The sequence below is a fragment of the Cucurbita maxima genome, unplaced genomic scaffold, assembly GCF_002738345.1.
Source record: "Cucurbita maxima cultivar Rimu unplaced genomic scaffold, Cmax_1.0 Cma_Scf00010, whole genome shotgun sequence".
Taxonomy (NCBI): Eukaryota; Viridiplantae; Streptophyta; class Magnoliopsida; order Cucurbitales; family Cucurbitaceae; genus Cucurbita; species Cucurbita maxima.
This window is the reverse complement of record NW_019272026.1, coordinates 2,557,510-2,583,787: the sequence shown is the minus strand read 5'-3', so window position 1 is coordinate 2,583,787 and position 26,278 is coordinate 2,557,510. Positions and strand designations below refer to the sequence as shown.

The 26,278-nt window shown below is 36.4% G+C and overlaps 5 protein-coding genes across 12 annotated transcripts; 3 read left to right on the top strand and 2 right to left on the bottom strand.

Moving 5' to 3' along the window:
* The first annotated feature begins 1,198 nt into the window (after nt 1–1,198).
* Nucleotides 1,199–11,745, top strand: LOC111484953 (pumilio homolog 12-like). 8 transcript variants are annotated; one of them, XM_023131620.1, is made up of 7 exons: nt 6,586–6,794; nt 7,161–7,816; nt 7,904–8,790; nt 8,878–9,040; nt 9,508–9,671; nt 10,320–10,578; nt 11,162–11,745. In XM_023131620.1, the coding sequence occupies exons 2-7, from the start codon at nt 7,304–7,306 to the stop codon at nt 11,267–11,269; spliced, it is 2,094 nt and encodes a 697-aa protein (XP_022987388.1). In that variant the 5' UTR covers nt 6,586–6,794; nt 7,161–7,303; the 3' UTR covers nt 11,270–11,745. The 8 variants fall into 8 exon arrangements, with proteins under 8 accessions (XP_022987384.1, XP_022987383.1, XP_022987386.1 ...); XM_023131621.1 differs by having other exon boundaries at nt 7,161–8,267; nt 8,526–8,790; nt 11,162–11,729; XM_023131616.1 differs by lacking the exon at nt 6,586–6,794 and adding an exon at nt 1,199–1,223 and having other exon boundaries at nt 7,161–8,790; nt 11,162–11,269.
* On the top strand, nt 1,283–5,046 carry LOC111484955 (putative pumilio homolog 8, chloroplastic). The gene is made up of 6 exons (XM_023131622.1): nt 1,283–1,633; nt 2,061–3,541; nt 3,609–3,771; nt 3,844–4,007; nt 4,077–4,356; nt 4,455–5,046. The coding sequence occupies exons 2-6, from the start codon at nt 2,088–2,090 to the stop codon at nt 4,560–4,562; spliced, it is 2,169 nt and encodes a 722-aa protein (XP_022987390.1). The 5' UTR covers nt 1,283–1,633; nt 2,061–2,087; the 3' UTR covers nt 4,563–5,046.
* A 992-nt stretch (nt 11,746–12,737) lies between the features above and the next one.
* On the bottom strand, nt 12,738–14,494 carry LOC111484959 (xyloglucan endotransglucosylase/hydrolase protein 2-like). Its single transcript, XM_023131629.1, has 4 exons — nt 14,305–14,494; nt 13,797–13,897; nt 13,211–13,413; nt 12,738–13,104 (listed from the first exon to the last, which is right to left on the bottom strand). The coding sequence occupies exons 1-4, from the start codon at nt 14,492–14,494 to the stop codon at nt 12,738–12,740; spliced, it is 861 nt and encodes a 286-aa protein (XP_022987397.1).
* A 924-nt stretch (nt 14,495–15,418) lies between these two features.
* Nucleotides 15,419–16,054, top strand: LOC111485018 (wall-associated receptor kinase-like 1). Its single transcript, XM_023131709.1, has one exon. It carries the CDS (start codon nt 15,419–15,421, stop codon nt 16,052–16,054), a length of 636 nt encoding a protein of 211 aa, XP_022987477.1.
* A 2,402-nt stretch (nt 16,055–18,456) lies between these two features.
* LOC111485017 (protein LYK5-like) lies at nt 18,457–19,245 on the bottom strand. The gene has a single exon (XM_023131708.1). The coding sequence runs from the start codon at nt 19,243–19,245 to the stop codon at nt 18,457–18,459; it is 789 nt and encodes a 262-aa protein (XP_022987476.1).
* Nucleotides 19,246–26,278: the final 7,033 nt, after the last annotated feature.

Genomic DNA, 26,278 nt, shown 5'->3' with positions numbered 1-26,278 from the left:
CCCATGTTCAAAACTATCATTTGGTTTCGGGACGGGTGAATTGTCACGAAACATTCTTTTTACAAGGGTTCGGAAACCCATATGCATTTTAAAAACCTAAAACTCCGGTTTAAATTCAAAGTCCAAAGAGATAATATCTATTAGTGGATTTGTGTTGGGGCCATTATAATAGTTGGTATCAGAGTTAGATGCTGGATTTTATATATATAAAGTGGTATTGTCATCGTTGGTATCAGAGCCAAACCTTATATATAGAGTTGTTATATTCGGTATCAAAGCTAGACATCAGACGTTATATATAAAGTTATAGGTGGGAAGTAAAAGTGTAATAGATCTACCAACGTTGCGTGCATATATATGCTCAAAATTCAAAATTTAGATTTAAACCCCTAATAACTGATATTTTTTTACATCTTGTCTACTATAAATATTTGTTTAAATTATAAAAGTTTCTACCCTTTAAAATTTATTTAAAAAATATCCATAAAATTTTAAAATGGGTCCATAAAAATATTTTTAATTTATGAAAAAGGATGGTAATGTTAAATAATCTCATTTATTTAATAAAGAAAATTGTAAGACTAAAAATTACATATGAGAAATAAAAATAATTAAGTAAATAAAAAAATGATTTATTTATTTATAAACAAAAAAAAAAAAAAAAAAAAAAAAAAAAAAAAAAAAGTGAGTAGCAACAGCAGAAGAAAAGGTACACGGAATAACCAAACAACCATCAGTTTCGATAGTTGCGAAAAGCGCGTCCCTCTTTTCTCTATTTTTATTTTTATTTTCCATTTTCTTTAACCGTTTCCCAACTTTTTCTCTCTTTTTTTTTTTTTAAAATAAAAATATTATAGATTTATTTTTAATTTCTCCAAGAAAATATATATTTTTCTTATTAATTTGTTTAAAATTATATAGTTTAATGGAACCTTAAACTTCTTAATAAAAAAATATATAGGCTGTGTTTAAAGAATTTGAGCTCGTGATGATCCTTTTAGGCTCTAAAACGTTGAACGGATTTATATTATTATACGATTTGATTAAATTGATATATTATAGGATTGGAAGAAGCATTTGGAAGTAGGTGAATTGAATGCCTAAAGAACAAATCAAACCCAAAAATATATATTAAAGAAAAAAAATGGAAAAAGTAAGCATACAGAAAGAGTGAGAAAAAGAGGAAGAATGAATGAAAAACGTAACACTCCAAATCCATGCATGTTACTAAATCGCTAATTTTTTCTTCTTTTTTCTTTTTTTTTTTTCCTTTTCATTTTTGATTTTGATTTTGATTTTGATTTTGATTTTGATTATTTTTCGGTTCTTGATCTTTCCTGTAATCTCTCTCTCTCTCTCTCTATTTCTGTTTCTATTTCTATATCTCCATCTTCTTCTTCTTCTTCTTCTTCTTCTTCTTCTTCACGCCGCCTCTCTTTCTCACCTTACCTACAGCGCTCTGCCACTCTTCTTTTGCATTGTTCTTTGTTGTATCATAAACCCAATTCCCCACATTCTCTTCTTCCCACTCAAACGTACTGTTCTTCATTCATTTTCGTGTATATTGTCGTTTCTTCCTTTGATTCGTCGTTTTCTCACGTGGGTGTCGTTTTCTTTTCATTTCATCAACTGGGTTAGTCTCGATCCTCTGTTTTTCATTTTCTTTTTCATCATCGGGCGTTGGAAATCCGTGTGATTCTTGGATTTTGTTTGCTTATGTTTGTGTAATCTTTTATGACCCATGTTTTTGGGGGATTTCTTGTGTTGGGTTCTTGGATTTAGGCTTTCTTTTGATGATTTATTCTCGAGCTGGAAATCTAATGATGTTGTTGATCGATATTCTGTTTTTGTTTTTTTTTTTTGTATAATCGTGTTCTTGGGTTTGAATGTTTTGTTTATAGAATGGCTTGTTGACTTGGAAATCGTCTCAATGATGAGATTGATGGGTCTGTCATTGTTGATTAAACGGTGTTGCCAAACTTTTTTGTAGAATTTAAGGTTTAGAATGGCTTGTTTCTATTTGTGTTCTTCATCTAATGCTTGTTAGTGTTCTGATATAGGTCATTTAAGGCTTGCAAAATAGAAAAATGGGCAGTAAACTGAAGCTTGAACTTGAGAAGCTTTTCAGTGAGGATCTGATAGTTGCTTGTGACAATGAACATGCTGAAGAATCTGTTCATAAAGGAATGTCTTCAATGGTTTCAGATTCTTGTAATGGGTTGTCCTTGGATGAACTCCACAATAATGGGAGTTTGGAGAATGGAAAGGTCTTGATCGGTCGATTTGGAGACCGATCGTTGACATCTGCAGTCGAGAAACTAAGTTTAGGGGGGGAGGGGACAGGGAAGACTTGGATGAATCACCCCAATTTGATGGATGATCAATTTGAAAGCTATTTGAATAAACAATCACTCAAAACTGAACCATCAATGGTGAGTGATCCCCCTTTGAGACCTTCACATTGTGTGAACAATGGCTATTATGAGATTCGTATGCCGGGTCTTCCCCCTCAGATCTCGGTCGAAGCAAGACCTGTTTCTGATGTCCACAAGAATGGGGAGGCGGGTCAGGTTCCGCCATTGAAGACTCCTGCTGCTATGCCATTCACTCGTCATGAACAAATGTTGCACAGTGGGTTATCCCCAATTCATTTTATGCGCCCACAACAAATGAATCATGGTGAAATAGGTTCAAATTGTACCAAAGAACAGCAGCTCCTAAGCTGCAGGATGCAAGGGCAGCACCAATACCTGTATGATCTTCATAATCAGCAACGGGAATATTCGAATCTATTTGAATCTTGTGGTAAACCGTTTGGGTCGTTGCGGTTTCGGAGTCCGAATCAGGAATGTTTTATTGAGGTTCCCTTTTCTCCCTATCTTGGGCAGTTTAAACATGAAGGATTCTGCAATAGGTCTGCACATTATGCAGGTTCGGGCGTACCAAATCTTGTATTTACAAAACCGAACATAGATACGTTAGATTCCCAGGAAAAAAGTTTCAATCAAAGCTCTCCTAGGAAGGTCCCCATGAGGACACATGGACCGATTGGAGTTGATTGTATGAAGGCTCCGATCGGAGTTGATGCTGAGAAACTTAAGTATTATATCAGCCAAAATGGATTTGGTTGTCCAAGTTGTATTGTTAGGCAGAATGGTTTACCTTCAACAACCAAAGATTGCATCTGTCATGACAACTTAAGGGCATCTTCTACGTTATCGAGTTACGAAAATCATCCGATAGAGATACTGCCTTCAAAATGTAACTCTCTTGACGAAGCCACAGGTAAAATATATCTCATGGCTAAAGATCAACATGGTTGTCGCTTCTTACAACGGATGTTCACTGACGGTACTAAAGAAGATATCGAGATGATTTTCGGTGAGATCATTCATCATGTTTCTGAGCTCATGATAGACCCTTTTGGAAACTATTTGATACAGAAACTCCTTGGAGTTTGTGACGAGGATCAACGCCTTCAAATTCTTTATAAGATTAACCGACCCGGTGAACTGATTCGAATCTCGTGTAATATGCATGGGTATGCTCTATCTCTGTCTGTCTTTGATCGAGTTCTCTTCTTTAATATTCATGTTTCCAAACTACAGGACTCGTGCCGTTCAGAAGCTCATCGAGACTCTCAAAACGCAAGAGCAGTTTTCCATGGTTGTCTCTTTATTGAAGACTGGTATAGTGATACTCATGAAGAATGTTAATGGTAACCATGTAGCACAGCATTGCCTGCAGTATTTGATGCCTGATTATATTGGTGTAAGATTTGTTTCTTGAAACTTTGCTCTCAATTTAGCTTGTCATCTTGCAATAAAATGGATTCTTCTGCAGTTTCTTTTTGATGCTGCAATAAAATCTTGTGTCGAGGTTGCAACTGATCGCCACGGTTGTTGCGTGCTTCAAAAGTGCCTTTCTGTTTCTGATGCTCGATACCGAGACCGTTTGTTAAGCGAGGTCGTACGTAATGCTTTGGTCCTTTCCCAAGATCAGTACGGGTAATTTATTTTTGTTCTCTGCACTCTACATTGTCGATAAGTGCTCGACTTTACGTTGCAATGATGCAGGAACTATGTCGTGCAATTCTCCCTTGAGCTTGGGCGCTGTCCTACGAGCATTCCTTGGGTGACGCCTGGTATCTTCAAACGACTAGAGGGCCATTTTGCAGACTTGTCTATCCAGAAATATAGCAGTAATGTTGTTGAAAAATGTGCTTACACTGGAGAAGATTATCTCTTTAAGATTATCGACGAGTTGATAAACGACGAACGATTCAGTCAAATTATGCTGAACCCATATGGAAACTATGCAGTTCAAGCTGTTCTTGCTCGTTCTTGGAATTTCAAAGTGAGTATTACTCCCCCTTTGACTCCTATGAAGTTAGTACTCACTGGTTGTTGAACTGTTTGATTTATACAATCTCTACTGAATTGAATTATGAACAGAGTCCTGTTCATGCTAAACTTGTGGCTGCTATCAGACCGCACGTCCCGTTGCTCAGGACGAACATGTATGGGAAGAAAGTCCTCGCCGTGCTAACAAAAGCGAGCTAAGTGGCCGCTATCATCGACGAAGATTGCCTGCCTTCTAACCTGCATTTCTTGTTGTTTGTTAAAAGGACATGACTAGTTTTGTCTCTCTTTTTTCTTTTGTTTGTTAAGGGAGCTTAGGCCATTAACCATGGCTGCAACTGTGCAACATGGTTCGTCTCCATATCTCGAAAGAAAACCAATCGGAGTTGAAGACGATCATCCATCACAATCCGTTCCAACAAATGGTAACATGTCTGTATTTTCCTTTGTAGATTCGCTGTTGTATTGGCGACCGAGATGACGATGGTAAGCTTCGGCTCTTTTCGGGGGTAATGTATAGACCGCAAAATATGATCGAAATCATCGGGTCTGTGGAGGAGTCATCTGCTACTACTTGTCTTTGTTCGAGAGCTTTTTTTTCTTTTAGTTCAATAAAAATGTGTAGTTGGAGAATTGAACCATCAATCATTATCTACTTAACTAGCTGGATAGAGTTGTTTAGAAAGCTCGTGATTTGTTCTTCTCCTCGAATATGCATGAAAACGAAAATAAATTCTATGTTTCCTATAAAGGGCAGAGAAAAAGGAGGAGATGAAAGGTAGTAATGATGGTGTTGGAGGTCAAAATGGTAACTTTAATGGAGTGTGTTTGCAGCCATTAGAAACCATGAACACTCTTTGTCTGAGAAATAAATGGCTTAATTTGTTGTTTGCTTTAATAATGAATAAGAAAGGTGAAGTTGGAGGTCTAAGCGACGTCGTTTTATAGCTTTGTCAGTGTTGGAATACGACATGTCGGAAAAGGGAATTAAAAAAATAACAAATAACTCACCAAAAAATAAATCAGAATAAAAAATAATAAAACGAAGAATGTGAAACAAAGATCATTTTTGAAAGATGCGAAAAATGTGTTATTTATTTATATAAAAAAGAATTTAAAAGATTATTTCGTTTGCTCATTTTAAAAAGTTAATAAATAAAATATTTTGGGCATTTGAGTCTTCTTAATAAATTGAGAATTTGACATTTTAAACGTCATCTATTATTTTTAAAAAGAATGAATGGGCGGGGTGGAGAAAGATCGACAACCAAGTTCTATAGCTTTGGGTCTGCTATCCCGATCAAGATTTTCCTACCCCTAGAGGGAAAAGTCCCGTTTTGGTCTGTTGTGGGCAAGGAGGGATTTGAACCCCTGACACCGTCATTCGTACCCACTGGATCTGTCAACACTTGAAAAATAGGACGATTCTTCCTTCACCACACCAAATTTCATTTGATTCTCCCATCAATGAAAACATAGCAAATATAATAATAATAATTTAAAGTAAAAATATATATATAAAAAGTGGAATAAGACGGAATACAATCTCTCCTTATCATTGGTTGTGTACATCTTTAAATATTTTGCCATAAAATAACAGATATACTGACTTAACTAGAAATTTACTCACCATTTAAAGCATCAAGACAACAAAATAACTCCAATTTCATCAACAAACTTCCATACGAGCATTCAAAAAGATCATAAATCAAATTATTATCAAGTAATATCGCAAATTCTCAATTTGAAAACAAAAAAATTGTAGCAATCTCGTAGACATTACAAAAAAAAAAAAAAAAAATTGCAAAATGGACATTCAAACAAACTATATTATAAAACAAAAAAGTATAAATATATATTGTTATAAAGTTTGGTCAAACATTAGAATAATATGAAATCTTTGTTCATATAAAATATTTGAAAAAGACATTATTTTAAGGAAAGGGAGAGAGAGAGAGAGAGAGAGAAGTTAAACAAAAAAAAAAAAAAGAAATAATAATAAAGAATTTGTTTTGATTTTGATATCTCCAACAATTCCCCCAAAACAAACAAAACCCATCAGTGTAGCCTCACACACAGAGTGAAAAAAGAAAAGGGGGGGAAGAAACAATGGAAAACGTAACACTCCAAATCCATGCAGGTTACTTGATTACTATCTCCTTTTGATTGATATTTTCCAAATCTCTCTTTATTTTTCCTATAATTTCTCCTCCTTTAATCCTTCTCTTCTTCTTCACGCCGCCTCTCTCTCTTCTTCTTCGCCTACACCGCTTTGCCTTCCCTTTCGATCCCTCTTCTATTCCATTCGATCATTCATGGAAAACCCACATTTTCATTTCCAACTTCTTTCATAAAAAACTTTTCCTTTTTCCTCCACATTCCTCCCTTTCGCCCTTTTCGTCTCCTCCTTTGCTTTTGCTCATCGTTTACTGGGTTAGTCTTGATTGATCCTTTTGCATTTTTTGTGTTCTTGGAGCTCTTGCGATTCTGATTTTGTTTGATCGAGTTCTGTGAGTTTATGACCCTGTTTTTGATTTTGACGATCGAGCATGTTTTTGGGAGTTTTCTTTGTCTATTTGTGTGTGTGTTCCTAGATGACTTTTGGGTTTTTGATCTATCTGAATGTTGTTTTTTCATTGTAATGAAGAAGGGTACACTCTATTAGTGAGCGATCGTGATAATTTTTATGGGTTTGGTGATTTTTGATTGGATTCTGATTATTGGGTTTTGTTCTAAATTTGTTGTTCTTATCTGGGTTGTGGGATTACAGTGATTTGATTGCTTTTCTTTGCAATGTAGATTGGGAATTTGTTTGAATTATGAACTGATCGTTGAAACTGAAGAACTGTGTACCTTTTGCTGCTTTATAAGCTGAAGTAGGAACGTTTGTGGTACTGTATCATTTGTTCTTTAGGTGAGGGGTTTGCTTGTGAGATATAACAATGGAGGAGATGGGTAATGAACTGGAATTTGCTGATCTAGCGAGGCTTATTGGTGATGAGTTTCCAAATGTTGCATCTGGTAATGCACATAATGAAGAACAAGGCTTGTTTTCGGTACCGGTGAGCTCCTATGAAGGGCCTTCGGTTCGAAATTTCGATGGCAATGGGAATTTGATGGATGGAAATATCTCTATGAGTAAATTCCAGCAATTATCTAGGCAAAATTCCATGCCAGGGGACTCGTCCTTGACGCTTGCGTTTGAAAAGTTGAACTTTGGCGATGAGGTGAAGGGGCGTGCTTGGAAGTCGTTGCAGCAGGGTCATGCCGTTCTGTTGGAGGATCATTACTCAGAGAATTTGAATAAACAATTACACATTATGGATCCATCAGTGTTAGCTTCTTGGGGTTCTTCTAATCACTTGAGTAATGGTGTTCATAACCCTCATATGACAAAATTTAGCCATCAAAACTCTCCTTCCAGACATATACCTGAACAGTACAATAAGTGGCAGGTTGGTCAGCTACAGTATTTCGAGATGTCCTCCCCTGCGATGCCGTTAACCCACGAGATGGCTAATGTGTCTTCTCCAAATTTGCAGTTCCCTATCACGCCTCAAATGCAGCAAATTTTCCATGATGGGCGGCCTCCGGTTCGTTACATACATCCGCAACAGATAAATCATTGTCAAATTGGTTGGAATTACACCGAGGAGGATAAGTTGTATAGGATGCATGAACAGTACCCATACCTGCAGCATCTTCATAAGCATCAAATTCAATCACATGAGAACATTGCAAGTAGGATTTCATGTCAGAATCGTAAGCAGCCATATTACGAGGTTCCAATAGCTCACCATCTCGAACAATCTAATTATGAACCATCTTGGAAGACGTATGCGTTTCAGAGGGGTTCAAATCAGTTTAGTCCTGTATTTCCATCACACTATATGGACACAATTCAAGGTATGGAGAAATTTTCCTTTCCTAGAAAGATCCTTGCAAGGAGTCCTAGATTGAACACAGTTGATTCTATGAGGTTTATGTCTATTGGTGCTGATAAATCAGCCAATCTTGTCAACCAAAGTAGAATTATTCGTTCAAATAGCTGTGTTCGACGCAACAATTTGACTGAATGCATTTATCGTGATCACTCATCTGCCATGTACTCGAAATCAGCAAATCTTAAGTTGTTTCCTGAAAGATTTAACTCTGTTGATGAAGTCAGGGGTAGAATATTTCTCATGGCTAAAGACCAACATGGTTGTCGTTTCTTGCAACGAAAATTTGTGGAGGGTACAGATGAAGATATCGAGAAGATTTTCAACGAAATCATCGATCATGTTGTTGACCTCATGGTAGATGCATTTGGAAATTATCTAGTACAGAAGCTGCTTGAAGTTTGTAACGAAAATCAACGGATGCAGATTCTACATAGAATTACACAGAACCACGGCGAACTTGTTTTAATTTCATGTGACATGCATGGGTACGCTCTTTTCCTGTCCTTTTCGATACCTCACGAGTCAAATCTGGATGTTATTGTATATCCTAAATTCTTCTATCTTTACCACAGGACTCGTGCTATTCAGAAGGTTATTGAGACTCTTAAAACACAAGAGCAAGTCGACATGATTATCTCGGCTTTAAAGCCTGGTATAGTTACTCTGATGAAGAACATAAACGGCAACCATGTGGCACAACATTGCCTTGATTATTTAATGCCTAGTTGCCGCGAGGTGAGGATTATATTTCCCGGATCTGTTTCTTTAAATTTATCTGTTTCAAGTGTGAAGATACTCACCTTTTCATCTGTAGTTTTGTCGTTTAGAACAACACGGAGGCCATCAGTATCTGTTTGATCATAGGAAACTATAAAATAAATTCCATGCGTGATGCATCGAAGTAATCGTTTTTATTTGCATCTTTCTTGAGATTTTTGCTATTTTCATTCAAATTGTCCCTTCGGTTTTTTCCCACTCAAGAAAAAGCATAGTCTTCAAGTAAGTGGTCTTTGATAGCTCTTTGAACTGTGGTGGGTTAGAACCTAATTTATGATCTGAACTACAATCTGTTCTAGAAAATTTGTAGTAATAAGAACGATCGCATGCGGGACGGGAATTTCTTTCTTTCTTTCTTTTCTTTTTGTTGATTTCAATGTTAATGTTGTTGCTCGTGTTCTCATCCGTTACTGCTTTCGCTGCAGTTACTATTTGATGCTGCAAGAAATAGTTGTGTTGATCTTGCAACTGATCGCCACGGTTGTTGTGTACTTCAAAAATGCCTCAGTTGTTCCAATAGCTTAGAACGAGATAATTTAATAAGCGAGATCACTCAAAATGCGCTGATTATTTCCCAAGATCAATATGGGTAATTCTATGCTCTCTCCCTTTCCTTTTTCTCTCTCTATCTTGTGTTCTTTTGGTTTAAGTACTACTTTGGTCCCGTACTTTCAATTTTGGTTCATTATGGTCTCTATACTTTCAGAACGCTTAAATAGTGATCATTTTGGTGCCATCATATTTATTTCAGTTTTTTCGACTGAAATTTTAGCATGACACTTCGTTCACTATATTTTGTAAAACGTAGCCGTAAATTTGTATTAAAAGGTCTCTATTGTATACACAATTTATGTTCAAAGTTTCTAAATAAGGATGAAAATGACCATTTTTTATAATTATAGGGACTAAAATGAACACGTGAAAGTACAAGGACCACAATTAACCAAAATCAAACGTACATGGATGAGATAAGAATGAACATTTTGCAAGTATAGAGGCTAAGTGAACCGAAACTGAAACTAGGAGGATCAAAGTAGTGTGTCTTTTATTTTATTTGGAAACAGATCAAGAAAAAGTTTTGGATTGATCTAAAATAAGTATGAATATTAAGAATTATTCTCTTTGTAGCCATAGTATCATGTTAGCTTTGTTTTCTGACTCATATTCAACTTCAGTATGAATGTTGGAGTTGATTTGGAACTATGAACATGAACTGACTAAATTAAATTATATGCAGGAACTATGTTGTGCAATTCATCCTCAAGCTTAATCAGCGATGGGCTATGGAAGCTATACACAAACAGCTAGAGGGTAATTATGGTGACTTGTCCATGCAGAAATATAGTAGCAACGTCGTCGAAAAATGCCTTCTATTTGCATATGGAGGACAACTTCCTAAGATTATGCATGAGTTGATCAATGATCCACAATTTGGTAAAATCATGCAGGACCCATATGGCAATTATGTAATTCAAACGGCATTGGGTAATACAGAGGTTAGGGCCAAGATTTCCCTTTTCTTTTTGTTAATTGTGTTCATATATGAAGAATGTGTGATGCCTTCTATTGTCAAACGGTGCTCGTAACTTTTCAAATTTGGAAACGTTACTATAAAAGTCATCTTAATGAAATAAAAACTATGTATTCCACGTTTCAACGTCATGACAACTATAATTTAGGGAATTTTGCTGAGTAGGTTAGCATAGTTCAACTGGTTCAAGCATATACCTTCAGGGAAGAGGTTAGAGATTCAATTCTCCTAACCCCATGTGTCGTTTAACTTAAAATGGTTGGGGACCATGGAAGGATTACTCTTTGCTTCGCCCCATTTTCGAATCACACTAGCAAAATTTTCTTAGAAGATACGCTTTGTTTGACTGACTGACTCATTGACCCTGAACAACCTTTCTAGTCAAAGATCCTAATGCTTGGGTGCTACGGAAACTCGAATGTAAAATGTCAAAATTTCTCTTATATTATATCGTCCAACTGTTTTCGCACTTTTCTAATGCAAAGGAAGGCTTTTGGAAAACTGATCTCTAATGTAATTAGATGAATGTTTGTTTGTCTGCCATGCAGGGTAATCTTCATACTAAATTGGTCGAAGCGATAAGGCCACATATTCCCGTACTCAGGACGAGTCCATACGGAAAGAAAGTCCTTGCAGTATTTGGAAAATGCAACTAACCGTTTACTCGAGCGCTTCTAGTCATCGTTTCATCTTGGTAAGAAAGCATAGCAATTATTTTCCTTCAGTACTTTCTTTTAGTAAAGAATTTAGGCCAGGTCTATCTGGAAACAAACTTATCATGGGTGAAGACATATTCATATCTTCCCTAATCGTCGTTTTGGATAAGAGTTTAGGTTGGTCGTTTGGCTCGTTCATTGGCCGTGTTGTTTTTCTTGCTTTTTTTTTCTTGTTTATTCGGCATAGTAAATAAATTGGTGAAGGTATAGAAGAGGGTATATGCAGTGTTGTACATTTGTTGGGATTCTGTTTCTGAAGCTCATTGCATGTAGAAGAAGAGTAAATGTGTGAGATATGAGAGGGGCTTGCTTTGTATCATGCTACTGCTGCTTCTGCTGCTATCTTTTTTGGTTGGGCCGTGTAATTATCACTCCTGTGAATTTATTGCAATTTGGGCTCTGTTTATTTCTGTTTATTGTTCTGTCTCTTGCTTTTTTCGAACGTTTAGATATCTATTAGACTCTATTAGACGTATTTAAAAGTTTGAGGACCAAATAGATACATTTAGCGGAGTTTAGGGATTGAACTTCTGCTGTCCCTGCATAAGGAACATCCACACTATTCACTAAGACGGTCTCTAGGACGGCTACCGTTCAAGGAAATGAAAAAAGGAAAGCTCTTTAAAGAGGGTTGAGTGAATAGGCTTGCTATTAGCGGATACCGCTCCTCTTCAAAGCCTCCCTTCTCTGTACTACAACTTTTTCGAATAGCTCCATCCCTCTCTTCTCCTCTTTGGACTCTTAGAACTCGACTTTGGATTGCTGCCATTGGGAAAGAGTTGTCCACTCTTCTCCTGATTCTCGCTCGAGGATGGTTGTCTGTCTCGATCTTTACTCTCTTGCTTTTAGGATCCGTTGCAGGCATTGATGCCACTTTTCAGCCTTAGAAGCTTGATGTTACTCGACCCCTCTTTGAAGTTCGTTGAGCGCAGAGTCTCAGGAGTCGGGTTTGGTAATCCAAGTTGGTTTTTCTTAATCCAAGTTCAGTCGTTCAAATCCTCCACTGTATCGTCTGCCATACCTTCAATATCTTAGATAATCCTTAAAATTTTCTCCTATATAAAATCATCCAATCCTTATCCACAAGTTGAAACGAGCGAGAAAACGTGCCAAATTCAGCCTATTATCCGCTTGTAAGTTGTTATCCTCATTGTACGACCAAAGCCGATAAAAGGGTTCGTGTTTTTTTGTAGAAACATTTGAAAAGAATACGTCGATCCGTCCAAAGATGAAAACATACGTAACTCACCAGAACGTTCATCTTGAACTAGAAAAACTCACAAACCGACCGAATTCAAACATATATTAGTGATCATAACCCCGCAAACATCAAAACACAAATCAAACAACGTTCTTCCATGATTTTTATCTTATAAACTACATAGTAGTTTCATTCTTCCAGCTTATATCATTCAAACTGGCACTCTTTATACAGCTCACGTCCTGTCGGATTAGAACAATAATCATAGTACACATATGTTCTCTTCACATCCTCGTACAGTTCTTGTTGTCTAGGATTTAGCTGCCATTGTCGACCACTGTTCCATTCCAAGGCCTCCGAATCACAGCGGTTTCCAAATGGGCAGCCAAGAATGACAAAGCCTTTATAATTTGCTTGAAAAGGTGCCTGAGACCAATCCACTTTCTTGCCTCCTGATGCCCACGCTTCGCCATTCCAAATGCTTCCCATCACAACCATTGCTTGCGATGGGTATCTGCCCCCAATGGATGTGTGGTTTTTAAACACTCTTATGGGGATTTCATCTACAAAGAACCTGAAATTTTCATCATAAATACTCGATAGTTGGAGGGTTTTTGTATAATAAATGATTGGTTTTGTTAAATTTGTGTTCATAGTTGATGGGTTTTGAGGGAACTTACACAATTTGATGGGAGTTCCAAAGGATTGAATAGCTATGAAAAGTTAAGGTTGGATCGAACCATAAACGAAGTCTTTGCTCTCTTCCTCCAGTGTCGTTGGCAAAAATGTTAGTTTGTAGGATATGTTCGGGTCCTTCCGTGCCCAAGAACTCGAAATCAAGCTCATCGTGAGCTCCTGTATCGTTGTCTAGATTTGAATGTAGCTGTATTTCATCGTATCATAATTATTTCAATATGCATGATAACTCGAGATGTTCAAAGTCGGGACGAAGACAAGGGAAGCTTTTGAATTTATAATATAGTTGTGTGCCTTAGTTTTGATGCATATAGATATAGATATATTTATATATAGAAAGTGAGACAGGCCGAGATGAGGACGAGGAATATAATCTCCATCCCTGACCCCGTTTTGCTTACGGGAAGAAATCTCTATCAACTCCCTTATTTTCCACCCCGTTTGAGGCAGGTCCCTTTGGGTCCCTACTAATAACATTATCTCGAAAAATACGACACAAAATGAACTCTTTCGAAACACGTTCATAGATTAAAAAGAGAATGAATGGACTAAAAAAAACTAAGATCTTACATAAAAAGTTGTGACTACTCCCGGAGAGGCTCTTGATGGAAGCTTTAATTTCATCGGAAAATATCCTGAACCGTACTCGAGCTTCGACTTGAAACAAGTTCCTTTATTTTGTTCAATCAAAATTACACACATTATTCTCTTATAGCATATTATAGAAAAAGTTATTTCTGGTCGTAGTAACGATCAAATTTTAAAGTATATTTTAACTGTAATTTCATATCTATAGGATAGATCTAGGTTAACTCATGTATCACTTATATACTCGAGCATCATTATACGTGCACAAGTAGTAAAATTGATTTTCAAAGAATTAACCATACCATTCTAATGCATTTTGAATTTTTAAAATCAAAGTTAACCTAATCGAAACTTTTAAAACTGAATTGCTTGACATGTTTTCTTGTCAATATCCAACAAAATCGTGTTCCCTATTATCCATTATTGACATATTTCGTGAGAGATTAAAATAAATTATAAGAAAAACGAGAGATTTTCTTTCAATAGAGACCTGAAGCCTGATCAAGAGAGAGTTGAACTTCTGATCCACCCTGTAACCGTACAAAATGATCTTGGCTATAGGTGATAAAGTAGTTCTCATCAAACGTAAGTTCTTCGCCAACAACACGATTCTTCACACGGATCATAATCATAAGAACAAGAAGTGGAGGGAAGAAGGTGATGATACCCAAAAATCCCATAATTCTTGTCTCAGTTGATATCAAAGGTAAAGAAATTGATATACAAATTACAAATCTTCCCTTGCAGCTATTTATAATATAGAACATATTTATGACTCCACCAGCTTACAATTTACTTTCATTGTTCACCATAAATTTAGATGCATGAGTATAAAAATTTGGATTCCAAACAACATGTCAAAAGATCTTTAAATTAATTGGTTACATATTGTTTAAGAGCATAAAATAGCATGAACGCGAAAACTGTATTGACTTGATTTTACGACATGTTCGACAAACAACTCTAGCTACTCGTATTGTATGTCCTTGTCTTTACGCATTTCTTACCAAAATTTATTATCTCGAGATATTAGTTGTTGTATGCCTTAGTTTGTGACTTCAGAGAACCCATTATAACCCATTCTTGATTATAAATTGTGGCTTTGATATGTAGTTTTTCCTCCTATCGTGAGTAGAGATTTTTATTTTATCCACCTCGAACGAGGAGATTCCCCACTTAGATGAGGAATAGGGGAGAAAGTGAGGAACATTTTATCTCATTTAGATAAATGAGGCTGGGAACGAGATTATATTCCCCGTCCTCATTCCAACCCAATTTTCTGTCCTGTTTCATCTGATATAAATATATTTTCAATAATATTAAAAAAAATTACAAAACTAAATGAAAAATAGTTAGTTTTGAAATTTTAATGGTAATATTTAATTTTTAGTATTGATGTATTAGTATTTTCTTTACAATTTTTAATAAAAATTATTGAAAAATAAAAATTTTAAATTAACTATTTAAAAATAATAATAAATGGATAAAAATTACTCGTTAAGAATTTGATCCTGTAATAACTCAGATCCACCGCTAACCGATATTGTATTCTACCTTTCGAGCTTCCCCTTACGGCTTTAAAATGGGCTAGGGGAAGGTTTTGCATGCATTCTGCAGCTTCAACTCTTACATGCATTCTGCAGCTTTCGAGATCCACCGCTGGAGCTATCTCTTACATGCATTCTGCAGCTTCAACTCCCATCTTTCATAGAGATATCAAGTCTCTTAACATTCTTTTGGATAATAATTATAGTGCAAAGGTTTCTGATTTTGGGACTTCCAGATTTGTTTCATGTGATCAATCTCATTTGACTACGAGAGTGCATGGAACTCTTGGATACATTGATCCTGAGTACTTTAGATCAAGTCAGTATACTGAAAAGAGTGATGTATATAGTTTTGGAGTCGTAATGGTAGAGCTTTTAACGGGGAAACATCCTACCATATTTGCAAGAAATGAGGAACGAAATCTATTAGAGGACTTCATTGCATTGGAAAATGGTAAGGAGGTTGTTGGAATTGTGGATAGTGCAATAGCCAAAGATGAAGAAACGATGGAGGGTGTTAACTTGGTGGCAAACCTCACGGCCAAATGTTTAAGAGCAAATGGGAAAGAGAGGCCTACAATGAAACAAGTGTATTTACAACTAGAGGGATTGAGGAAGGCTCAAGCTCAACGTTGTTCAACATCCAATTCATTTTGCTCTATGGCTCTTAGTGATGAAGATCTTCCAAGATGACAACACCCTATTAGGTTCATATTTGACCGTTTACTATAGTCAAATATCTTGTATCATATTTATCCTTTTATGGTGGTTTATTATAGATATTATATTTGACTTTTTATGAGAGACAAATATTTAGGTTACTTCCCTTTTATTATAGGTAAATATCTTGTGTCCTCTTATTACTATCGGCAATCGGGTGTTGAGAAACAACCATAGGGTGTGGACTATAGAGAGGCAAGGTAGAGGCTCAGAATTGTGACCCTATTATGAGAAAATGGCAAGAGACAAAGAGAGAAGGTTCAATGGTGGCTATAAAGAAGAGAGGAAGAAGAGGGCAGAAATTGAGAATGCGGACTTTGGGTGTATTTTAGACGAAGAAATGAAGAGAGGGGCGGAGACGGAATGAGTTATGAGCCTTGTGGATTGATTTGCTATCGAGAAATGAGCACGAGTAAGAATATCTTGAGCATATTTTGTAATTAGAGTTTGCGTTGGTGACTTCGAAGGAGCAGTAGGCAGAGCCGGTGGAGAAGTAGTCGGCGCTATAGCAGGTGGTGAAGTTCCAATGGACGGAGAGAAAGCCACGTCTGCCGTAAGAGTCACCACAGTGGGCTAGGGAGCCGATTTTGGCAAGGAAGCCCTTCTTGGGATGATAAATTTTGCATTCTCCATGTTGTATCAAGATAGATACACTTCTTTCTTGCAATTTTCCAAGACTTAAAAGGTTGTTTTTCAACTCAGGTATATAGAAAACATTAGTGATTACCTGAGTGACTCTAGCAACTTGCAACCTAATGTCACCTTTCCCTAGCACTGCCATCTTGAAATTATTTCCAAGCTTCACATATTGTCGAAATTCCTCATCAAGATCTGAGAACCATTTCTTATTTGCACACATATGATTAGTACATCCCGAATCAAGGAACCAAACATCTTCCCTTCTTGATTGATTGAGCTCAGCATAATTTGCTCCCTTCTCCCACTAAGGACACTCATATCTAGAGTGTCCTAATTGATGACACTTATAACACCTCACTCATATCTTGAGTGTCCTAATTGATGACACTTATAACACTGAACTGTAGTTTTGTTGAATGAATGTCTACCTCTTCCTCTTCCTCTTCCTCTTTCTCTACCTCTACCTCGAAAAGCTTCACGAGCTCGATCACCTCCTCTTCCACCGAATCTAGTATCATATGTCACCTTTAATGCTTGTTCATTACCTACACGTCCATTCAGTCTTTGCTCATGTACCAACAAGCTGCTTTGTAATTCATTGATGGTTAAAGTGTTTAAGTTATTCGACTCTTCAATTGAATATATATCATAGTCAAATCTTGAGGTCATTGATTTCAAGATTTTTTCAATATTCACCGCTTGTTTCATATTTTCGCCATAAATTTTCATCTTGTTTGTAATGGTGAGAGTTCAAGCAAAATATGCACCAACACTCTCACCCTCCTTCATTTGTAAGACTTCAAACTCTTTTCTAAGAGCTTCGAGTTGTGCTCTTTTGACTCTTGTGAACCCTGGTACTTTTGCTTCATAGAGTCCCAAATTTGTTTGACAGTATCTCTATTAAGGATCGTTTTCAAATAGCTCGATCAATGACTTTGAACAAATAATTTTAACCTTCAAGTCTTTCAGCTTCTGGTATGCAATTGTCTTTATTGTGCTTCGGTAATCTCCACTCCTTCTGCTGCGGTAGGACTTTCGATCTCCATCAAAGACCAATATTCCATCGGCTCCTTTTCCGTAAGTATAGACCAATGATCATAATGGCCATCAAACTTAGGAATTGACAATTGAACGATATTGGTTTCAACTACTATATTTTAAATCTCTTTGAGCTCACTCTTCAAAAAAACAAAATTGCAGTACCAAATGTTGTGAACACACACAAACTAACTCAAAATGAATCTCTGAAATCAATTGCACAACTTGGTTGGCTTTTATAGCCTTGCAAAGATAAAGTTAGCAAACTCACATTTAACAACCCACTAAATAATTGAGTGGTCCTCACCTTCCTAAAGAAATGGACATCCTAAATATATTGTAAAGTTAGCCATTTCAACCCTAAAAGAAATGGTTAGTATGACCATCTTTAACTAGAAGATCGTAGTTTTATAAGTAAGGGAATCCATCTCCATCGAGGCCTTTTGGGGAAACCAAAAGGAAAGGCATAAGAGCAATATCATACCATTGTGGAGGGTCGTTGTTCCTAACATGAGTCATGTTCTTAGTTTAGTCATGTCAATAAAATTCTCAAGTGTCAAACAAACTTTCGTTCGAGCCAGGGAGTAGTCCCACATGGACAATATTATAATATTGTGGAGGGCTAGCACTCCAAAGACGATTTGGACAAGGAATATTTGATGGATGATAAAAGATGATAAAAAATAAAATAGTAATAATCATACAAAAATTGTAAACAAGGCAAGAGAAAGAGACGGACCGAATGCAATGGAGATGATGCTAGCAACAATAACAACAAGATCCAAATGCTGAGATACACAGGCGTCTGAGTTAGATGGGTCGATTTTAAAAGTCTCAGATGTGTTCAACGGAACCAAAAGAGGCGTAAATGGGTAGAGTTGGGTTGTATTGGAAAGCATGTTTGCTTCCAAAATGCTGTCTTGCTCCACCAACAAATCCCTCGCTATTGATGAAATGCTCTCATTTGGTTGTACCATATACACAGCCAATGACTGAATCCCAAGATTCTTCTGATCCTGGGTAGGACAAGCGCATCGCAACCAAACTTCAACACTAATTCCTTCGGTTGAGGAAGCATTAATACCAATAGAACAGCTTGTGAAGCCATCAAAAACATGATTGGCTATTGTTTCAAAACTATCACCACTCGTGGTATTATATTCCGTGATATTCCTATACAAATGATCCTCACCACAGCTACAGCCAACTGCCTTCATCAACAAATTAGTGTTTCCGATTGATTTATCGTAGAAACCCAAGTCTTGATTGTGAGACTTGGATTTTGCAATCAAATAGGAAGAACATGAGGAATAAGGAACATCACATGAATAATATCCATTTGGTGTTGAATTGGTATCGTTGATTGAGCACCCGGATGTCTGGTTTGCAGTGCCTAAATATGGGTATTGGCTGACAGATTGGATGGGAAAGAGGGAAAGGAAGAGGATGAAACACAAACAACAATAGGATGCAAACGAGGCTTCCATGCTTCTTTGATTCTTCCTTCTTCACTTCTATATTTTGTTTCACTTCTATATTCATTCAGCTCTATGGGTCCTAAGGATAGAAACCTCTTGGATTTTATGTTCATATGTGTTGTGATCTCTAAATTATCTTTATTTTTGTGTGGTCTTTCTACGTTGAAATGTCAGTGAATGGTTCAATTTATGAGAGAAGTCCCCTTCAAACTAATCACATCCTATGTATAACTTCTATTATATATAACTAATTATGTACGCCATTGACTTGACTATTTGCTCATATTTGTTTTTGTACTTCCAAATTTGATACAATTTAGTCGAATGTAATCAAAATTTTCTATCGTAAATCATTGTTTACTAAGGTTTATGGTATAAATGATCATAAATTTGGATGAAGTACAAGAACAGGCTACAATCAAATATGAGCATTGGATCCATTGCCAAGGATTTTGGTCAAAGAAAAGGTCATGATCAAAGAAAGATGAATAGATAGAGCCATGACAAAAGAAAGAGAATCTTTCCAAGTACAAAACAAGATAAGACATGGACGCATTTATTTTTTCTATCATCTTAGGTCTCTATCCTATCGAAACAACTCACGTTCTTCCAATCAATTTGACATATCACCCTTCATTTCTCTGTTCTCCTTTTGAAGATTCTACCAAGACTCCACAAAAAAATAAGCTACACACAATGAAGTTAAAGCTTTGATGCATACTTTGTGAAAATTCAATATTATTTAGTGGGACCGCAACTTTGTGTAACACTCGAGTTCAACAGGTATGAATATATTGTGTGTTTTTAATTTTGAGATTTCGGGATTTATTAAAGCCTTAAAGATGAAGCTCCAATTGTTGTAGAGAAGGAGAAAGTGATTGGGATGCTTCCATGGACCTAGGAAGAAAATACTTCAAAAAAAAAAAAAAAAAAAGGGTAAGAACAACCTTAGACTAGGGTGTGTGGAATTGTTTGGCTAGTCTATGACTTAGGATGAACACCTTTAGAGGAAGAGCAATATGGATTCGTGAGTGACGAATAAAGGGTGAGACCCCTTGCTCCTGACCAAACCAGACTTGAAGGTCAAAATCACGTTAACTGAAGATGTAAACCTTTGTGAAGACCATCAAACAACCCTAGAGATCTAGACGATCACCACAACAACTTCGAAAGAAATTAAGGTATTACGTATGCCATTAGCAGACGATAGGTGTCTAGGAGCCTCCACGCCCCTTTCGCATCTTTGATCTTTTAAGAGTTTCAATTTTATCTTTTATGTATCAAACACTCTTATATCCTTCGAATTTGAATAGCCGAGGTCATTTTCACCAACCAGTGGCCACCACATGTCTCAAGGCTAGCGCGAGTTTACCTACCTTATGCGCGTGGCTTATTCACCTGTGAGAAGCCTCCTTGTGTGTGTGGACACATAACGGTACGTGAGTGACTCCTTTTTGCTTCATTCGACCTCCGTTTGTCAGTTTTTTGTTTCAATTTCAATACTAACCCTAATTTTTCTTTTCTTGAATTAGGTCCTACCAGAGAAATTTCATAAATTTTAGTAGCTTCTAACACGCGAAAAAGCTAGCTCGGGAAGGCATGTGTCATCCAAGTAAGTAACCACATGGATTCTAGGAAGTATTGTAGGGATCATCTAGATATGTATGCATGCTAGTATGACTAAACCCTGGGTTGATAGATTCGATATGATATAAACCTAGGACGATTGGATAAATATGAGATTAGTCTAACTAGTTGTTGGCATAACTGAATTTTTTCATGCGTGTTCAGATGGACTGTTTTCCTACTACTTGTACATAATTATGTTGAAATGGTGGATGAAAAATTGTGTATCTGCGCTCTAGGTGCTTGATGGATGTTTTCACCCCGTTGAGCATGCGTGACTATATATTAGTTACAGATGATTGAATGTGTGACTTCTCCCTGTAGAGAACAAGTAGTAGAAACAAATTAAAACTAGGGTGAAAGCGTCAGTTTAGCTATACTATGACCTAGGATGGGACGTCTCTAGTAGTTTGAGCGCAATTGAATCTTGAGTGACAATCAAAGGGTGTGGCTCTAGTGCTCCTAATCGATCCAGACTCAGGAAGTCGAAACTGAGAAACCTAGAGACGTGAATCTATTCCAAGACTGTCAAACCATCCTTGAGACCTAGAAGACCACCACGACAACCTTGGATGACAAAGGTAGCCTCGTAGGTCTATAACAGCTTGTACAATGTCTATAGAGCTTCCACTTTCCTTTCCACTCCAATACATTACCGTTGAGCTAGACTTGAGGCTAGTTAGAGATGTGTGACTTAATAGTGTTGTAATTGTTATGAAGATGAATTGTCACAATTCTCATTCATTTTGGTTATTAGACCGAAATGATTAATATTCTTATTTATTTTGATTATTAACTCTATTTTAGTTTGTAACCTTTTGGATTAGCATTCTCATTTATTTAGTTCATTTATGAGAATTAGTATTGTTATGCCTATATAAAGGCTTGTCTAGCATTGTTTTGAGCTATGAAGTCAAGTCAGGTAGAGTCATGTGAAGTCATTATTATTTTGTATTTGTCTAGAGGCAATTGGGACACTTTGTAGTATGAGAGTGAGAAATACACTTGTAAACATTTTGGTTATAATGATTGGCTACCACTCGTGGATGTAGAAAAATTTCTTCTCTCCGAACTACGTAAATTTGTGTCTGTGTAATTTCTGTTTGTGGATGTGTGAGAGCGATCGATCTTGATATATTGGTGTTTGTTTTTGTGGTGTCCAAATCAAGAACAAGCTACTTTCTTTGTCGACAAGTGGGTGCCACACTTCGACCATCAAATCAAAGGTGAAATGTATTCTTCGACGTATCAATGTTATCCTCACAGTTTTAAGATGCATCTATTAGGGAGATGTTTCCACACTCTTATAAGGAATGTTTCGTTCTTCTCTCTAACCCATATGGGACCTCACAATTCACTTCTCTTCAAGGCCAGCGTCTTCACTGTCCCACTACTTGGTGTCAGGCTATGATATCAACTGTAACAACCCAAACATACTGCTAATAGATGTTGTCTGTTTTAGCTCGTTACATATTATTGTCAGCCTTACGGTTTTAAAAACCCGTCTATTAGGAAGATGTTTCCACAACCTTATAAGAAATACTTCATTCCCCTCTTCAATAAATATGAGATCTCACATATTCACTTACAATAAAACACTGTATTAAAAAAATACTTTGATCACAATGTTCTTGACTTCGAAACGAAACGTACAACTGATAGCTGTGTGAAGAGAAAAATACTAACAATTCTTCTTCGAAAAATGCTTAACGATCAATAATTTCTCTTAGAAATGCTTAACGATTAATAACTTCTACTACAAATGCTCCATGATTAATAAATTGTTCAAAGACTAAATCATGCGTTAACAATGCAATGCACTTATAGTATACACATGTAATTATTTCTAATGCTTAATGTTCCGCTCTAAATTAGTCGAGCTTATTGACTCATACCAATGATGGACTCAACTTCTGAAGGAAAATGTAGCGGGTTGATGCTTCTCACTTCTCATATCTCATCGCCTGAAAATCAAATTTAAGAAGCGAGAATGCATCCACATTAAATTTTAATAAAAGGGCGTTCGATACATAAAAGATAAAACCGAATCGAAACATTCCAAGTAGTAAGAAAATAACAGGTACGTTGATATTACCTGTTGGATCACGTCTCGCCAGAAACATGCGTAAATGAGGATCTACAGGTAGTCCCATCGACTCATATGTTGGGTCATAAACTGCGTTTCTATTCTGTGGTGATCTGTTTCGAAACTTCAATTTTATCAAACTAAGACTATCAAAATAGTTAAATTACAAATTTAGTCCCTAAGTATGAGATTCCACGTTGGTTCGAGAGGGAAACAAATCATTCCTTATATAAGAGTCTAGAAACCTCATCGTAATTGAAATATTTTAAAACCATGAAGCTGAACGGCTATAGGTAACAAGCTAAAACAGACAGGGTTTGAGCCCTTAGTGATATTGTGTCTAATAGAGGTTTAAACTTGGGTTTAATAAATCTGAACTAAAATTAAGATAGGAAGTACCTTGAAGTTGGAGGGGTGGTAGCATTGCTCAAGCCATTGCCTTCAGAAATCCAATTCCTTGAGAGGTGAAGATTGGAAGGTGTTGGCAGCCCATCTTGCAGATTCAATCTTGTCTGCAATGAAGATAGATATATATATATCAAAGAAAATGTTATCTTCTAGAGAAAATTAAGAAACCCTTTTGAAAGTTGTGGTTCGAGCGATCTCGATTTATTCGATTAGTTGTTTTACGTTGTCGAAGAAGCTTATATTATGAGAATGACTCGATTTCGAGTAAAATTGAAGGTCATGAACCATAGCTAGTAATCATAGCTAAAATGTTTCGTAGAATTCTATGAGTAAGTGTTGGTCCGTGACTTGAACAATGAAGCTAATCGAGAGACGAACCTGAGGAAATTGGATGGTTGAGAGACCATTTGAGTAAAAGGTGCCATTTGATGGTCCTTGGTTTAGCAGTCCTTGAAATTGTATTTCTTCTGACCTGAAACAATGGATGAGATAAAAAGATGATAAAATTGGAGTACTTGTAACTACGATATGGTTCTTTTTTGAATTTTCATTTCAAGATTTCCTTCCAGGGTTTTTTAAAACGTGTATGTTAGAGAGAGATCTTCACACCCTAATAAGGAATGTGTCGTTCCCCCTTTTCAACCGATGTGAGATCACACAATCCACTCCCTTGGGGGCCCGCGTCTTTGTTGGCACACCGCTTGGTTTCTGGCTCTGATACCATTTGTAACAATCCAAGCCCACCTATAACAGATATTGTTCTTCTCTCAAAGTTTTTAAAATGTATCTTTTAAGTAGAGGTTTCCACACCTTTATAAGAAATGCTTCGTTCCGCTTTCCAATTGATCTGAGATCTCCCAATCCACCCTCTTGGGGGCCAACAAACGTTGGCACATCGCCCGGTGTCTGACTCTGATACTATTTGTAACAACCCAAGTCCACCAGTATTTGTAACAACCCAAGCCCACGAGTAGGGGCGATGATACTATTTGTAACAACCCAAGTCTACCACTAGAAGATATTGTCCTCTTTGAACTTTCCCTTTCGAGCTTTCTCTCAAGGTTTTTAACACGCATCTATTAGGGAGAGATTTCCACACCCTTATAAAAAATGGTTGGTTTCTGATCTGTGAGATCTCACAATATTGTTTTATTTTAAATACATTTTCAAATTGAAACATACCTAAATGGATTTGAGGAGAGTTGTTGTTGGATATCAATCTTGTTGAGTGGATACCATTGTTCACTCGATGGCGTTTGTAAGAACTCTGATGGGTATTGATGGCTCCCACCAGCCATACCCTCCTGCCGAGTTCATATATCCATTTAGTCTAGAGATCAAGAACACAAAGGAGTTGAACAAGGAACATGGACTAACCTGAGCGTTGGAGAGGTGGATGGCAGTGGGAGTAGTAGCAGACACAGCCAAAGGGAAGTGCTCAGAGCCCATATTGGTTGCTGCAAACTGATACCCATTGATACCCCAATATGAACTCCCAGCACCCAGTCCTGCCTGTTGGCCCCCATTATTGTATGCATTATCCTCATTCATCAAACTCCCCCTTCCTGCTTCAGACCTATAAATCTAATTAACCTTACATTTCATGCACACTATCAAGATACACGTGTCATGCATGTGGTAGCGTTTTGATAGCATTTTGATAATAGTATGTTAACAATGAGTATTAGTTGCATGCATAAACGATACTCACCATTTTATTTGATAGCGTTTTGATAACAGTGTGTTAACGATTGAGTATTGGTTACGTGCACAAATGATACTCACCATTTCATTAGATAGTGTTTTGATAACAGTGTTAACGGTTGAGTATTAGTTACATGCATAAATGATACTCACCATTTCATTAGATAGTGTTTTGATAACAGTGTTAACGGTTGAGTATTAGTTACATGCATAAATGATACTCACCATTTCATTTGATAACAGTGCATTAATGATTGAGTATTGGTTACATGCATAAATGATACTCACAATTTCATTAAATATCGTTCTAATAACAGTGTGTTAAATGATTGAGTACTAATTACATGCATAAATGATACTCACCATTTCATTTGATAGCGTTTTGACAATGGTGTGTTAAAGATGAAGTATTAGTTGCATGCATGAACAAGTAACTCATCATTTCATTTGATAGCGTTTTTAAGTTGGAGATAGGTAGGGATAGAAATACACTTACGAGGGAAGTACTAAAGTTGTCGATTGAGCTTCAACTTGGTCAGTTTCAAATGCGTTCGATTTTATCGTATCGATAACTAAATTTGTAGCTGATGTAGAAGACGATTCTCCTTCCTCCAAATGCTCCTCCAAATTCAAACAACAATATCATTAAACTATTAGCCGTTATAAAAATATCGAAATAATGATAATAATTAACTTGCACGAGTCGAAAGTGATATTGAACGTGACGGGATCGTTTAGAATATAAAAAAATAAAGGGCGTAGAGATAATTACCACTTCATGTTGCATGGTCTCCCTAGTGAATCTCACCATAGGATCACCATCTTCATTTGCCATATCAGCTCTTAATTTGGAATAAATTTTCTGAAATAGTTTCCAATAATAATAATAATAAATTTTAAATTTGTTAAATACCATATATAGTATTTTTAAATTTGTTAATATGCTTTTAAAAGTTCATTCATATTTTTTTTAAATAAAAGTATTTATAATTTTTTTAAAAAAATTTAAAAGCATTTTAAAAAGTTAAAAAATAGTTTTTTTAATTATAAGGGTATTTTTTTTTTTTAAACTTTCAAAATATCCTAGTATTTTTATTAAATTTAGCCTATATTTCTTTATAGATATATTTTGAATTTTCCATTTTTTTTAATTACTCCGCACTTATGGAGTGTTAATGTGACACCTGAGTGAGAACAAAACATGCTGGAAAGACTCAT

Excerpts from the sequence above, each read along its gene's own strand:
- LOC111484959 (XM_023131629.1), bottom strand. The coding sequence starts at position 14,494 with ATGGGATTTTTGGGTATCATCACCTTCTTCCCTCCACTTCTTGTTCTT. Across the intron at positions 13,898-14,304 it reads CTCTCTTGATCAGGCTTCAG|GAACTTGTTTCAAGTCGAAG; the intron begins GTCTCTATTGAA and ends AACAAAATAAAG. Across the intron at positions 13,414-13,796 it reads GAGTAGTCACAACTTTTTAT|CTACATTCAAATCTAGACAA; the intron begins GTAAGATCTTAG and ends GATGAAATACAG.
- LOC111485017 (XM_023131708.1), bottom strand. The coding sequence starts at position 19,245 with ATGGAAGCCTCGTTTGCATCCTATTGTTGTTTGTGTTTCATCCTCTTC.
- LOC111484955 (XM_023131622.1), top strand. The coding sequence starts at position 2,088 with ATGGGCAGTAAACTGAAGCTTGAACTTGAGAAGCTTTTCAGTGAGGAT. Across the intron at positions 3,542-3,608 it reads ATCTCGTGTAATATGCATGG|GACTCGTGCCGTTCAGAAGC; the intron begins GTATGCTCTATC and ends TCCAAACTACAG. Across the intron at positions 3,772-3,843 it reads TGATGCCTGATTATATTGGT|TTTCTTTTTGATGCTGCAAT; the intron begins GTAAGATTTGTT and ends ATTCTTCTGCAG.
- LOC111484953 (XM_023131614.1), top strand. The coding sequence starts at position 7,304 with ATGGAGGAGATGGGTAATGAACTGGAATTTGCTGATCTAGCGAGGCTT. Across the intron at positions 8,791-8,877 it reads ATTTCATGTGACATGCATGG|GACTCGTGCTATTCAGAAGG; the intron begins GTACGCTCTTTT and ends TCTTTACCACAG. Across the intron at positions 9,041-9,507 it reads TAATGCCTAGTTGCCGCGAG|TTACTATTTGATGCTGCAAG; the intron begins GTGAGGATTATA and ends CTTTCGCTGCAG.
- LOC111485018 (XM_023131709.1), top strand. The coding sequence starts at position 15,419 with ATGCATTCTGCAGCTTCAACTCTTACATGCATTCTGCAGCTTTCGAGA.